The 15,145-nt window shown below is 45.1% G+C and overlaps 2 protein-coding genes across 2 annotated transcripts; one reads left to right on the forward strand and one right to left on the reverse strand.

The window, feature by feature from the left end:
- Positions 1–175: 175 nt before the first annotated feature.
- Positions 176–11,180, reverse strand: eif2s1b (eukaryotic translation initiation factor 2, subunit 1 alpha b). Its single transcript, XM_010882522.5, has 8 exons — positions 11,023–11,180; positions 9,102–9,344; positions 8,847–8,926; positions 8,309–8,460; positions 2,141–2,247; positions 1,676–1,773; positions 1,308–1,451; positions 176–1,069 (listed from the first exon to the last, which is right to left on the reverse strand). The coding sequence occupies exons 2-8, from the start codon at positions 9,340–9,342 to the stop codon at positions 944–946; spliced, it is 948 nt and encodes a 315-aa protein (XP_010880824.1). The 5' UTR covers positions 9,343–9,344; positions 11,023–11,180; the 3' UTR covers positions 176–943.
- A 482-nt stretch (positions 11,181–11,662) lies between these two features.
- On the forward strand, positions 11,663–14,998 carry atp6v1d (ATPase H+ transporting V1 subunit D). The gene is given in 9 exon segments (NM_001303873.1): positions 11,663–11,859; positions 12,575–12,692; positions 12,812–12,891; positions 12,985–13,052; positions 13,144–13,188; positions 13,580–13,683; positions 13,808–13,874; positions 14,021–14,099; positions 14,189–14,998. Coding segments are annotated over 9 exon segments (747 nt in total). The 5' UTR covers positions 11,663–11,818; the 3' UTR covers positions 14,334–14,998.
- Positions 14,999–15,145: the final 147 nt, after the last annotated feature.

Here is a 15,145-nt window from a genome sequence, read left to right on the forward strand (position 1 = left end):
TCATTTTGTCAATAATGATATGTCATGGGTAAGGAAGTACCTCTATGCCAGGGAGACATGGGACAATCACTTATACCCTTGGTCATGTCAACCCCTCATTAAATGTAGCTCCCGCCCACACACACCACAGCTGCAATTCATACCCACCTCCGCACATTTACCAATAATAAAACTGTTGAGATCAAAACTTCCAGAACTTTATTGATATTATGTGAACTACACAAGCAAAATCCTGCCAGTAAAAATCCATACAACTGGAAGAGGAACGGCACAGAAGTCACCCAAAACAGTTTCAGACACAGAAGAGCCTGTGGCTGTGTTTAATGAGAATCAAAACTGAAATGTATCATGGGTAAATTAAGACTGATCTACAAATAATGAGTCAGTCTGCAGTCATTAGCCCTGTTGAAAGAGGATCAGTGACAACAGGCAAAGGCTGGCTGATCTACAAATCAGATCAGATTATAAATACACTCATTTGTAGATCAGACAGCCAGTCACAATATACCCATGATACATTGTGGTTTTGATCCTACGCTGCTTCCCTTGCATCACCTTCTGTGACTAGCAAAAGGAAATTGCCATGACAACTGAAACTCAAGACACTAGGGCTCTTTTGCCAGTATAAAGTAAAAGGCCACTGCTTGTAAACAGTTCTCTGCGTATATGGGAAAAATCAATCCAAATTGGTGTCACTGTTGCAAAATGGTTACTTACTGGTATGTCTTGTTGATTGTGTTTAAACATATTCTCTTTTCTAGAATTGAGAGGATAGTAATGTGTTTCTCCATGTTCTGAGAAAACCCTCTGAGTTGACCATTAAGGACAGTGGCCAGTAAAAACATATTTATGTAATGGGTTACACATCTGTTGGACTGTGACTATGGCCAGGTCTGTCCATAATTTTCTCCCCAATGGTGGTGCTGCTTTTAGGGCAGAATGACTAGTCCTCGGCTTTAGCCTCCATCTCTCCATCCTCATCGTCTCCATCCACCTCTGCGTTCTCCCGCTCTAGCCTCTCCAGCTGACGTGCCAGCTCGGTCTCATCCGTGTCTGTTACCACCTTTGCCTAACAGGGCATAACAAGAACATTATACCACATTTTGTTATCTAGCAGACAACCTTACACAGGCCAGGGACTTAACATCAGTGCATTCAATTGAAGGAAGATTAAACAACCACAAATCATTCCAAAAGACAACACACACCTAATTTGCAGCAAAGGCCTCAGAGACAGCCCAGCTCTTACAATATTGGCAATCTGAGACCAACCATCTCTATTTTCCTATCTAGATCTTCAGACTCACCTCCATCTGGATGTTGAAGACCCCCCTCTTCTCCTCGATCCTCTCCTTGATGGCTGCCATGGCCTGGTTGAGGACCGAAAGGCCCTCTGTGCGCTCCAAAGTGGTTGTGGTCATTACATAGCGTGGCGGTGCTATCAGATTTATCTAGGTGTAGAACACAGGTGGCAGATGAGTAGTTATGCAAAAGAATCCGACCAGTAACTCATCACCCAGAAATGTGAAGGGTTACACTGTGTTGCTCTGGATAACAAAAAATGAAATGCCTAATAACTCAAATGTCACACTTAAGCAGTCATGTAACACTGATGAGAAACCTGGGTTCAACCACAAATATACAAAGAGTAAAATACTGTAGAAAAAAAACATACCTTGATGGGCATGGCCTCTGTCGAGCAGCTAAGCCCTGCTCGCAGGGCATCTTTAACAGCGTCAATGCCTTCATATCCATAGCATGCCACCTCAATGTCTGCAAGGAAAATGGTAAAAATGTTATGCTGAAACAGTTTTAACCCAAACACTTCCAACCTTGAAGTTCAATAGTCATAAACATTCCACCTTTTTTCTCCACCCGTTCATTCAATTCCACACATCAAATATGGAAATATAAACCTCTGCAGGTCCCTCCGGTCAACAAATAACCAATGCCTGAAGAAGACCGCTTTGGTTGGAACACTTTCCAGCACGTCCCACTATAACCGGCTCTAACCTAATACTCTCTACACATTTATACATAGACGACCCCCCCCCCCACCCACCCCCCCCCACAGATCCTCCTTAACAACTGTGTATTAATCTTGAATGCACTGAAAATCAAATGTGCTGTGGTCTCTGACCTGCACGGATTTTGACAGCCTGTGGAGTAAGTCGCCTGTTGATGTTGTCAATGAGCACCGCCCTCTCCTCCTCCGTCAGGTCCAGCCCATCCAGAATGGCAGGGTCCCTAGGAGAACAGTAACACTATGAGCATGCACTGCTTCCTCTTGGATTTTCTTCTTCAGTGGTGACAAAGGAATGTGGCTGGGCAGAGTGAGAGATCAGTGGTATGCGGGTAGCATCAAAAGCTAAATGAAAAATATGTATAATACATAAACCATACAATAATCCCTAAAGCCCAGTGTCAAGCATCTAAGCTACAGTGTTTTGCACAACAGAATCAGGGGGTAGATAAAGCTGGTTCAGCACTAGATATCCTCACATATCTGGGTGGTACCAGATTACCCAGGATCTGAAATACAGATCATGCTAATAACAAACAGGACAACAGAGTACAGTGAGAAAACACAGACAGGCCGATCATCTGTCCAGGCATGAGTATAATGAGGAAACCGCGCAAGAGGAAAGGTTAGAGCAATTATTTAAATGTGTCAATCTGCAGTGACAGTATTGCACAAAAGGCAGAAAGGGCTACATCAGGACTGGTCAACTCTAGCACTTGAGGGCCAAAACACCTTTTTGTCATTGGGAAAATACTAAGCTTGGTGTGGACCACATGAACTACATTAGGACAGAAAGGGGATGTGAAACATTAACGTTTACTGAAAGTCCAAACTAATTTGCTGGCTTGAAAAACAATAAACAAGATTTTTAAAAACAAGACGTTTTTAAAAATCTACCTCAACCTCTATACTAGGCTACTCCACCAAATCAGTTTGTCAAACAAAGATTCTAGCTAGCTGTTAACCTGGTTTCTATGGTAACAGCTAGCTAGAATGTTTCACCAATTTTGTTTTGGTCAGTGTTATCACATTCATATGGCACTATGTGGGTTACTGTCACAGAAACCATAAAGCATAAAGCATGTTATACAGGTCGAAGAGGCAGAGAGCAGGTTCTTTAGACAAACCAACATTTTTCTAACAAAATGGTAGGCTGGTAAGATTAGAAAACATTGTGTACACAGTACAGAACGCTTATTTCCAGAGGAGAATGTTTACAAATTGCCTGCTTGGCTGTGAGAAAGTGGGTTTTCTAGGTAATGCAGAAATGGTGGTGAATAAACTCCAGGGGTTCCCTTTTATTGTAATCAGAGCTGCGCTCCGTCGCAGCGAAATTGTGATGTACAGCCAAAGAAAAACCAAATATTTTTATGAAATACGTTTTTTTTTTTTTTTTATCAAGCTGAGCACAGTTCATTGTGGCACAAGCATCAGAGCAGAACAACGTCCCGCACCCGACGTTCAGTGTCAAGCTAGCGAGTGAGGTCAGAGATACGTAACTGGTAGAATCTGTGCACTTGCACAATTGTTTAACTGTCAGTAAGTAACGGTCACACTGATTTAAAGCGGGTAGCCATCGTCCTAGAGAAAACCGAAGGTAAGAAGCTCGCTAGCTGTCAACACTAAAATCTACTTTAATTGATTAGCGTCAAGCAGGCAACATTAGAGATTCGACTTCCTGCTTTCGTATTTCCCTTCACAATGAAAGTCTGCAGTGAAACATTTTATGTATAACGTTTCACTGCATACTTTAATCATCATCATCATCATCATCATCATCATCATCCGCTTATCCGGGGCCGGGTCGCGAGGGGGCAGCAGTCTAAGCAGAGATGCCCAGACATCCCTCTCCGTAGACACTTCCTCCAGCTCTTCCGGGGGGACACCGAGGCGTTCCCAGGCCAGCCGGGAGACATAGTCCCTCCAGCGTGTCCTAGGTCTTCCCGGGGTCTCCTCCCGGTGGGACGGGACCGGAACACCTTCCCAGGAAAGCATTCCGGGAGGCATCCGAAACAGATGCCCAAGCCACCTCAGCTGACCCCTCTCGATGTGGAGGAGCAGCGGCTCTACTCTGAGCTCCTCCCGGGTGACCGAGCTTCTCACCCTAAGGGATCTCCCAGCCACCCTGCGGAGAAAGCTCATTTCGGCCGCCTGTATCCGGGATCTTGTCCTTTCGGTCATGACCCAAAGCTCATGACCATAGGTGAGAGTAGGAACGTAGATTGTCCGGAAAATCGAGAGCTTCGCCTTACGGCTCAGCTCTTTCTTCACCACGACAGACCGATACATCGATCGCATTACTGCAGAAGCTGCACCGATCCGTCTGTCAATCTCCCGTTCCATCCTTCCCTCACTCGTGAACAAGACCCCTAAATACCCCTAAAAACTCCTCCACTTGAGGCAGGCACTCTCCACCAACCTGAAGTGGGCAAGCCACCCTTTTCCGATTGAGGACCATGGCCTCGGATTTGGAGGTACTGATTCTCATCCCCACCGCTTCACACTCGGCTGCAAACCGTCCCAGTGCATGCTGAAGGTCCTGGTTTGAAGGGGCCAACAAGACAACATCATCCGCAAAGAGCAGAGATGAAATCGTGTGGTCCCCAAACCTGACACCCTCCGGCCCCTGGCTGCGCCTAGAAATTCTGTCCATAAAAATTACGAACAGAACCGGCGACAAAGGGCAGCCCTGCCGGAGTCCAACATGCACTGGGAACAAGTCTGACTTACTGTCGGCAATGCGGACCAAGCTCCTGCTTCGGTCATACAGGGACCTGACAGCCCTTAGCAAAGGACCCAGGACCCCATATTCCCGAAGCACTCTCCACAGGATGCCGCGAGGGACACAGTCGAATGCCTTCTCCAAATCCACCAAACACATGTGGATTGGTTGGGCAAACTCCCATGAACCCTCCAACACCCCGTAGAGGGTATAGAGCTGGTCCAGTGTTCCACGGCCCGGACGAAAACCACACTGTTCCTCCTGAATCCGAGGTTCTACTATCGGCCGTATTCTCCTCTCCAGTACCCTGGCATAGACTTTCCCGGGGAGGCTGAGAAGTGTGATCCCCTATAGTTGGAACACACCCTCCGGTCCCCCTTCTTAAAAAGAGGGACCACCACCCCGGTCTGCCATCCCAGAGGCACTGTCCCCGACCGCCATGCGATGTTTCACAGGCGTGTCAACCAAGACAGCCCCACAACATCCAGAGACTTGAGGTACTCAGGGCGGATCTCATCCACCCCCGGTGCCTTGCCACCGAGGAGTTTCTTGACTACCTCTGTGACTTCAGCCCGGGTGATGGACGAGTCCACCTATGAGCCCTCATCCTCTGCTTCCTCAATGGAAGACGTGACTGCGGGATTGAGGAAGTACTCCTTCCACCGCCCGACGACATCCCCAGTTGAGGTCAACAGCTGCCCACCTCTACTGTAAACAGCGTTGGTAGGGCACCGTTTCCCTCTCCTGAGGCGCCGGACGGTTTGCCAGAATCTCTCCATGGCCTCACCGAACTCCTCCCAGGGCTCCCGAGTTTTTGCCTCTACAACCACCCGGGCTGCAGTCCGCTTGGCCTGCCGGTACCCGTCAGCTGCCTCAGGAGTCCCACAAGCCAACCAGGCCTGATAGAACTCCTTCAGCTTGACGGCATCCCTTACTTCCGGTGTCCACCACCGGGTTCGGGGATTGCCGCCTCGACAGGCACCGGAGACCTTACGGCCACAACTCTGAGCGGCCGCTTCGACAATGGCGGTGGAGAACATGGTCTACTCGGACTCAATATCTCCAGCCTCCCTCGGGATCCAGTCGAAGCTCTGCCGGAGGTGGGAGTTAAAGATCTCTCTGACAGGAGACTCGGCCAGACGTTCCCAGCAGACCCTTACAGTACGCTTGGGCTTGCAGAGTCTGTCCAGCTTCCTCCCCCACCATCGGATCCAACTCACCACCAGGTGGTGATCAGTTGACAGCTCTGCCCCTCTCTTCACCAGAGTGTCCAAGACATACGGCCGCAGGTCAGATGAAACGTGGCCTGGTGCCACGTGCACTGATGGACACCCTTATGCTTGAACATGGTGTTCGTTGGTGTTCTATCAAGGAGTGTGGTTCCAGAGCCCAAGCCGTGCGTAGAGGTGATCCTGACTACCTCTAGTTGGAACCTCTCAACCTCTCGCACGATCTCAGGCTCCTTCCCTGCCAGAGAGGTGACGTTCCACGTCCCTAGAGCTAGTTTCCGTGTCCAGGGATCGGGCTGCCTTAGGCCCCCGCCTTCGAATGCCGCCCGATCCTCTACGCACGGGAAGGCGGCCCCACGTCGCTCCTTCCGGCTGAGCCCGGCCAGCCCCATGGGGAACACAGCGGACTTTAATAGTAAAAAAAAATAATTTGACACACACACACACACACACACACACCTAAAGGATTATTAGGAACACCATACTAATACTGTTTGACCCCCTTTCGCCTTCAGAACTGCCTTAATTCTACGTGGCATTGATTCAACAAGGTGCTGAAAGCATTCTTTAGAAATGTTGGCTCCCGTTCCACGACATCCCAAAGATGCTCTATTGGGTTGAGATCTGGTGACTGTGGGGGCCATTTCAGTACAGTGAACTCATTGTCATGTTCAAGAAACCAATTTGAAATGATTAGAGCTTTGTGACATGGTGCATTTTCCTGCTGGAAGTAGCCATCAGAGGATGGGTACATGGTGGTCATAAAGGGATGGACATGGTCAGAAACAATGCTCAGGTAGGCCGTGGCATTTAAACGATGCCCAATTGGCACTAAGGGGCCTAAAGTGTGCCAAGAAAATATCCCCCACACCATTACACCACCACCACCAGCCTGCACAGTAGTAACAAGGCATGATGGATCCATGTTCTCATTCTGTTTACACCAAATTCTGACTCTACCATCCGAATGTCTTAACAGAAATCGAGACTCATCAGACCAGGCAACATTCTTCCAGTCTTCAACTGTCCAATTTTGGTGAGCTGGTGCAAATTGTAGCCTCTTTTTGCTATTTGTAGTGGAGATGAGTGGTACCCGGTGGAGTCTTCTGCTGTTGTAGCCCAACCGCCTCAAGGTTGTGCGTGTTGTGGCTTCACAAATGCTTTGCTGCATACCTCGGTTGTAATGAGTGGTTATTTCAGTCAAAGTTGCTCTTCTATCAGCTTGAATCATTCGGCCCATTCTCCTCTGACCTCTAGCATCAACAAGGCATTTTCACCCACAGGACTGCAGCATACTGGACGTTTTTCCCTTTTCACACCATTCTTGGTAAACCCTAGAAATGGTTGTGCGTGAAAATCCCAGTAACTGAGCAGATTGTGAAATACTCAGACCGGCCCGCCTGGCACCAACAACCATGCCACGCTCAAAATTGCTTAAATCATCTTTCTTTCCCATTCTGACATTCAGTTTGGAGTTCAGGAGATTGTCTTCACCAGGACCACACCCCTAAATGCACTGAAGCAACTGCCATGTGATAGGTTGTTTAGATAATTGCATTCATGAGAAATTGAACAGGTGTTCCTAATAATCCTTTAGGTGAGTGTGTATATATATACACACACACAATCTTAGATGATAAAAACATTTCAGATTTGCATGGTGGACTAAAAACATTGGAAAAATCTAAAAGGTATTACTATTACAATAATACTTTACATAAAGTGGAGCACATTGAAAATGTGAGCGTAAGTAACATATCTAACAAAGTAAGCACATTTTGATATTATTGCTGTTAAGTTGCTAGTGCTCATTAGATTTGGACAGGGATCGTGTAATAAATCCAATCACACTGTAATTGTTAAATCTTGAAAGTGCAACTTTACGAAAAAATTTATGTTTAAATATGAATCTTCTTGGAGTGGAATTTTTTCCCCAGCAACAATTCAGCATAGTGCCACCGCTACTAAAAAGGCAAATGCTTGAGGACAGCTGACTAAATAATGAGGAAACGAACGCAAACACTACTCTAAAAAACTATTTCACAACCCCTTCTTTATTTGCCTGAACTTTATTTTCAGATCTAATTCTCACTGTGCATTGCCTAAAGCTCACACTATTGGGCTGTTCCAGTTTATACTCTGCTGACATGGACCAGTTCCTTTTCCCGTTCCATGCTCCAGGATGGTTCCAGTATGGGTCCAGCCGCTACGGTCGATCCGTAACCAAGCCAGTCCCAAACAGCTTTGCTTAGCTTTGTTTGACGAAGTCACGCGAAACGGGCACACATACCGTATATCTCCAACGTACAGGCTAGGAAGAGTCGGGATACTTACGACACAGCCTGTTTGAAGACGTCGTAGGCGCCATATCCTGGGCGCTTGTACTTCTCGTCAAACACCCAGGCGGTGCGTGTGAACAGACTCTCCAGCTGCTCATCCTTAGTGTACTCCAGCACCTCAGCCACGTGTCGAAGGATACTGTACACCTGCCACGCCACACCATAAGACATTTCAACTCGATATCACATTCGTCAAGCATCGCAGGGTACGAGTGCTGATCTAGGATCAGGTGCCCGCGGTCCGTGTGAGTGAACACACTTATCCAGAAGGCAAAACTGATCCTAGACCAGCGCTCCTAGTCTGAGATGCTTGGTGAATACGGCCTCGTTTGTGCTTCCTCACCGAGTCCTATTGTCTGTCGCTGTCGTCTGGCAACGCTAGCAGCTAGCGACCCGGCCAAAACAGACATAGGACCAGGCTACACAAATGCCTAAGACTTCATGACATCGGTGGAATGGAATGATAAATAGAGTTTTGTATATTACAGCATCCTCCGGCACGTGGCTGAGTGTTGATGGTGAACCCGACTTACGGTTTTAGATTTGGTGAATTTGTCTTCACATTTGATTGCTTCCTCTGGCGACACTCTTCTCTTTGATAAATCAATGTACCCTGCAGAGAGTTGACAATAGAAACATGGGCTACATTTCAGAGAACTTTTTTAATTTCAAAAAAGGGTTTTGGTCCTCACAAGTTTCACCTGTTATTGACTGGACACACCACTATGCATATTCATATTCACACACAGTTCATTTAATTGAGTGGGCACCCTCAAACCCCGCCTCACCCTTCTCTTTGTCCACTCTGATGACCACCACACACTCATTGCGTCCGATCCTAATGAGCTTGTTGATTGAGCGGATACGTCGGCGTGACAACTCGCTCAGCAAGATCATTCCCTCAATGTTGTTGTACTCGAGCAGGCTGACATAGGCGCCCATCTCTGCGATGGAGCGCACGTTCACCATAACTACATCTTCCACCTCAGGGAACCGGTGCTGGTAGAACCTACAGCTAAGGTTCGGCATCACTGGGAGGGAGAAAACAGGACAATATGATAGAGACATTTGAATCTGTTGAGATATGCACATTGATGACAAGCTTTGATTAAACTTGAGAGCAACCGAATGAGAGACCATTAAGTTGAAAAGAGGGCAATGGTAAATACATTGTAAAACAGTCACATCGGGTATTACCCAGGACAAAGCATGGAATACTCTTGATTTGCATGATACATATTAAAGGAAATAATACATGGGAAATAACTATTTGAAGTAACAAATCACAATCTGCTGCAGGTCACAAAAACTTCAAAATGATTCAATGTGTCATGAGGAACAGTGTCACAAATCATGACAGCATATGCCGAACATGGACAAATTGCAACAAAGGCTACAAGTCGAAGCTGACAAATAGGGAGACGGACAGGACTGACAGCATAGTTGCACAATGCCCCAAAAGCACAGGTTAAACAATTACCACAGACTTGAATCAACACCTCTGTGACCCACTCTCACAAAAACTGTATGTTGTGAGCTTCACAAAGCTAGAAGTTATCGCAGGGCTGCCATTTGGAAACCACTTGTGTCCAAGGCCAGTGCACAAGACCCATGACTTGGAGTAAGGATCACAAAACCTGGACCCTGAGCAGCGGAAAACATTAATAATATTATCTTGTGTCTTTCACCCCATTTACTACTTCAGGATGGGTTTAAGGAGAAAGCCAAAGGACGCCTTCAGACCACAATGTCGGCTGCCAAGTGCTATGGGGAATGGTTTGGGCAGCTATCTCGTGGGAGGCACTGGGTCCACTGCCATGCACGGTTTTATAACAGACAATGAATATAAAGAAACTTTACAGGACCCTGCGTAGCAAACACTTTTCTCATGATGTTTCAATATTCCAGGGTGATAATGGCCCCAAACAGAATGCTAAATGAATTCAAAAGTGGTTTATGGTCACCAGGATGACATTAAACATCTTCCATGGCCTCCCCTATCACCAGATCTGAACATTATAGAACATTTAAGGGAAGTTGAGTAGCGCAGCCCTAAGTGGATGTCCACCTCCTTCATCCCTCATAGAACTGGAGGCTTTCCTTGTTGAAGAACTGTCCAATTTCTCTCTACACACAGTTTAGGACGATGAAAGATTGGAGCTGATACGAAGAGAACGGGTGGCCCTACTCTTTATTAGGTATATACGTAATTTAGCCTACCTACTGTAGATATATACCGTTAAGTTTATTTTTTATTTCATTCATTGTTGGTTACGTTATGGAAAAAAATTACGTGGACGATGTTCTTTGTACAGGTCGGTGTAATAAGGTGATGCTTAATTCTTTCTGAACCAAAGGTCAGTCATCTTGTCACGTATCCTTTTAACGGTAGTGGACTCAATCAACGTCATTGTCAGATGGCTATCTAACGGTTACTTGATGATGTTACTTACAGTTCAATGAAAACACGTGTAGCCACGTTGTGGATGCGTTGACAATTATTTAGATGTCAACACATCTACATTGATCAACACACAAAACGGATATTTTAGCTAGGTAGCCACCCAGCTAACACATTAGTTACACATGCGGCACATGCCCCCCTTAGCTAGCTAACGTTAGCATCACCTGGTAGTGGCTGCTAACTAGCCAATTCCCGTATTTTGGATCCCTGGCAACAGCTGTTGTATTTGCGAGTCGGAATCTTACCTGTATCGTAGGGTTACAAAATAATATTTTTTAAAGTCTTTTGTTTTGTTATAAACATTCACGTTTTCTAGTAAATACGTATCCAATTGGGCCCGATTGCTAAAACTTCATCGGTGTGCAAGTTTTTCGACCCGGAAGAGAACGCGCCGCAGTTTAGACGCGCAACTGCAATAGGTTTCCCTAAAAACATGCCATTTCGCCCGACTTGAAACGTAGTGGGCGTGGCTTATACTGGATACATCGTAGCGACGAGCATTCAGAGTATTTTTGGTGAGCCGGCTCATTTGGCTCTCTAAAGGCTCTTCATTTTGAATGATTATAAATAGCACATAAACTATGAAAAAAGTGGGAATCTCAAATGTAAAATCTTTAGGTAATACGCTTTCACATCATCTGCAAATAATCGTTGTTTGAGCTTACATATGAAGAAAATTAAGAAGAGGAACTTTTCCATTCATGGATGCGATTCAGTTCACCAAAAGGGTCGTTCGTTTTTTCTATGGTTACACGCTGAGATAACACGGTTCCTTGGATGAAATGCAGTGGTTTTAGGGAGACCCCAACCAGGATGCAACAGCGACTGACAAGAAAATCACATGACTACTAGCCAGCTGACTGTTTCGCTGTAGCTAGCTCGATCGCGCTAGATGTTATGAAGATCACGACATCGGTTACAAAAAGATTCTCCGAATACAATAAGAAGTGTGACATTTACATTTCTAGTTATCTCATCATCTAAACGTAGTTCATACGGATTTTACGTAAATAATACTGTTTCCAAACAAAGCAGGGCACGATGTCAGGAAAAGAGAGGATCGACATATTCCCTTCAAGAATGTAAGTATTGCGTTAGCTAAATAGACTAGGTGAAGTTAGCAAGCTTGCTAGTTAGCACAATTTGACATTCCTTAGGTAGTTAGTGTGGTGTACCTACTGCAGGTATTTTCAATAATCTAGATACTTATTGTGCTCCAGGATGTGTACGTCTACAGTAGCAGTTTAGTTGGGTCAGTTGTTACATTACATATTAAGGATATAACATAATATTTTACTTGACATATCAGTAAGTTGAGTGAAAACGTAACGGTAATTATATACAACCAATTGGGACTAGAATATAATAGAAAAAAAACATTATTAATGAATGATCACAATACTAGTCCATTGAGAATTTGCAGTGGTGTTGGTTATTCGTAGAAGCTATGCATTGTCAATCATTGTTATATTTATTTCACAATGAACATGTAAAAGAGGAAACTAACTAATATGGACTGGCATTTTGTCATGTGATGAACGTCCATAATTTCCAGTGAGTGCTTGTTATTTAGTCACAGTATATGGCACTACTGCAATGCATTTCTAGTTCTTTAGGCACATAATATGCCATGTCAAACTACTTGCTGTGTTAATTTCTTTTGAACATCACTATGATTAGCAGATCTTTGTAATTTTTGTAAACTGCATAAAAGCACCAATACCAATATATTTCAACATAAATGATTGTCCATTCATGTTTATTGGAAGTCCTCTCTCATATCCCTTGTCTGTGAAGGGCCCAGACCATTATGAAGGCCCGTCTGAAGGGGGCCCAGACTGGGAGAAACCTACTGAAGAAGAAGGCTGATGCCCTGTCTATGCGCTTCCGCCAAATCCTACGCAAGATCATTGAGGTAATTCAAGAGGGTTCACCGACCCACCCACACAGCAGACCATCAATGTGAATGGGAATATACTGTATATCATAGTAGTTCTGTTTCCGTGTTTCAAACATTATTCTCCGGGTTTACAGACAAAGACCTTGATGGGTGAAGTGATGAGGGAGGCGGCCTTCTCTTTAGCTGAGGCAAAATTTGCTGCTGGCGACTTCAGGTGAGCAAATGGTCCTCATCATAAACCATTTGAGGTTTTAATGTTTCTCCTGATTTTCATATTTTGGCCATGTTCTTTTTCGTGTTTGCACAGCACCACTGTCATCCAGAATGTGAACAAGGCCCAGGTCAAGGTTCGGGCTAAGAAGGACAATGTTGCGGGTCAGCACATTTAGACTTCTCAGTATCTTTTGAAAGCAATAACATCATGTCTCACTTGAATGTTTACCTGTGATTCTCCTGCCCCCAACAGGTGTCACTCTACCTGTGTTTGAGCACTACCAGGAAGGAGGGGACAGTGAGTCATGCATACCATTTGATCCCACAGGGTTGAGGACCTTCAATTTGAAATGCCAAATTCCTGAATTCACACATGAAATGAAGAACTGAATTCAAAGCACATTTCTCAGATCTTTTAAGTTGGAGTATGGAATCATAATTGTATTTGAATTGTAAATAGATTTTATCTTGGGAATGTAATTGAATTGGAATTGTATATTAGTATAATTCCCAGCTAAGGGAATAAAGTTGTGAGCTAAATGGCATATATTATATGATCACATTTTCTTCAATATTGGTTGGGCTACAGTCATGAGCCACTGTAGGGAAACTTCATCTACTTTATGCCCTTCTGTTGAATAATTACCTCTCAATGTATGCTTTCCTACTCTCCATTCTTGCCTTTTTAGGTTATGAGCTGACAGGTCTGGCCAGGGGAGGAGAGCAGGTGTCCAGGCTGAAGAGGAACTATGCTAAAGCCGTGGAACTGCTAGTGGAGTTGGCCTCTTTACAGGTGGGGGGCACTCATGGTCACCTAGGTGTTTTCTCTTTGCACATTTAAAAAAAAAAAAAAAGTGCCTGACCCGGGAGATAAAACTGTTGCAAAAAGTCTCATTGTCTCCCTGTTTGATCGACAGACTTCCTTTGTCACACTGGATCAGGCCATCAAGATCACCAATCGCCGTGTGAATGCCATCGAGCACGGTGAGTCGACCCTTAGACCACATGCCAAAAAATGTAGCTACATACCAGCAATGAGGTGTTAGGATGATCCACGATGGAGATGCTAGGCAGAGATGTCAATGGAGATGCTTGGCAGAGAGTGAAGAGGTGTGGTTTGTTGTCCCCAGTGATCATCCCCCGCATTGAGCGCACCCTCAGCTACATCATAACAGAGCTGGATGAGAGAGAACGAGAGGAGTTCTACAGGTCAGTTACAAACCCCCCCCCCCCCTCCTCTTCATCTCCCTTCGTCCTTCAAACTCTGTAACTTTGTCTGGTGTGTGCTACCTCGCCAGGCTGAAGAAGATCCAGGAGAAGAAGAAACAGATGAGGGAGAGGACCGAGAAGGAGATAGCCGCCCGTCTGGCCCTGCTGGGCCCCATCGCCGAGCCGTCCAACATGCTCACGGAGGAAACCGACGAGGACCTGCTGTTTGAGTGACGTTTTCACCCGTTCCTACCGGTCACCTGCTTTACCTGGGTCGGCCGAGTTTACTCTGTCAACCACATACTATTTATTCTGTGCCTCAAAGGCCATATTGACGTCTTCATTCTTGGGCGAAAAGAAAAAAGTTCTGGTTTTGTGTGTGCACATCTGTGATGTTTCGTTATGTGATTTTCAGTATTGGAAATGTGTCCAGATGTACGTACCTGTTTAACGTCAGGTTTGTTGCTAACAGCAATCCCATCAGTTGACTTTGTTAAATCTGAGAAGATTTATAATTTAAGTAATTAAAGGAAATAATATGTACTGTACATTGAGTAGGGTTAAATTAAATGGTTCACATGTGAACTGTATATAGCATTCCATCTGATAATGTGAGGACATTGATTGCTATGCATTGTTTACAGTTCCATCAGAACAAAGGCAATGTATGCAGTCATTTTGTGCGTGTATAACAGGGCGGAGTTGTTTCCCGCCAGAGTTTGACTGTTCTGGAGGCTGTGGTCTCCCCATATCATTGGGGTTGTATTGACCATAGATGACGACATTCTATTGCTACTGTATAGACCCTATCCGAAGACAATATATGTTTCAAAGCTCAAACCTAATAACCCACCCCACTTTGTTGGAACACTTCATCCAAATAAAAAAAAGTAACTGTTACTTTGTGCCTGTAATCCTGTATCAGATAAGCATTTGTGTAAAAAAAAATTTGTATCCACAATTTGTCAATGTGGCCATTGTCTGCTAAGAAATACAGCTCTGGAAAAAATGAAGAGACCACTGCACTTTTTCTTTCCTTTCCAAAA

The sequence above is a fragment of the Esox lucius genome, chromosome 18, assembly GCF_011004845.1.
Source record: "Esox lucius isolate fEsoLuc1 chromosome 18, fEsoLuc1.pri, whole genome shotgun sequence".
Classification (NCBI taxonomy): Eukaryota; Metazoa; Chordata; class Actinopteri; order Esociformes; family Esocidae; genus Esox; species Esox lucius.

What these genes read in the sequence shown, in the direction of transcription:
- eif2s1b (XM_010882522.5), bottom strand. Translation starts at nt 9,342, where the DNA reads ATGCCGAACCTTAGCTGTAGGTTCTACCAGCACCGGTTCCCTGAGGTG. An exon ending in AATTCACCAAATCTAAAACC is followed by an intron (nt 8,461 to 8,846) that starts GTAAGTCGGGTT and finishes GTGGCGTGGCAG; the next exon opens with GTGTACAGTATCCTTCGACA. An exon ending in GTCTTCAAACAGGCTGTGTC is followed by an intron (nt 2,248 to 8,308) that starts GTAAGTATCCCG and finishes CTGTTCTCCTAG; the next exon opens with GGACCCTGCCATTCTGGATG.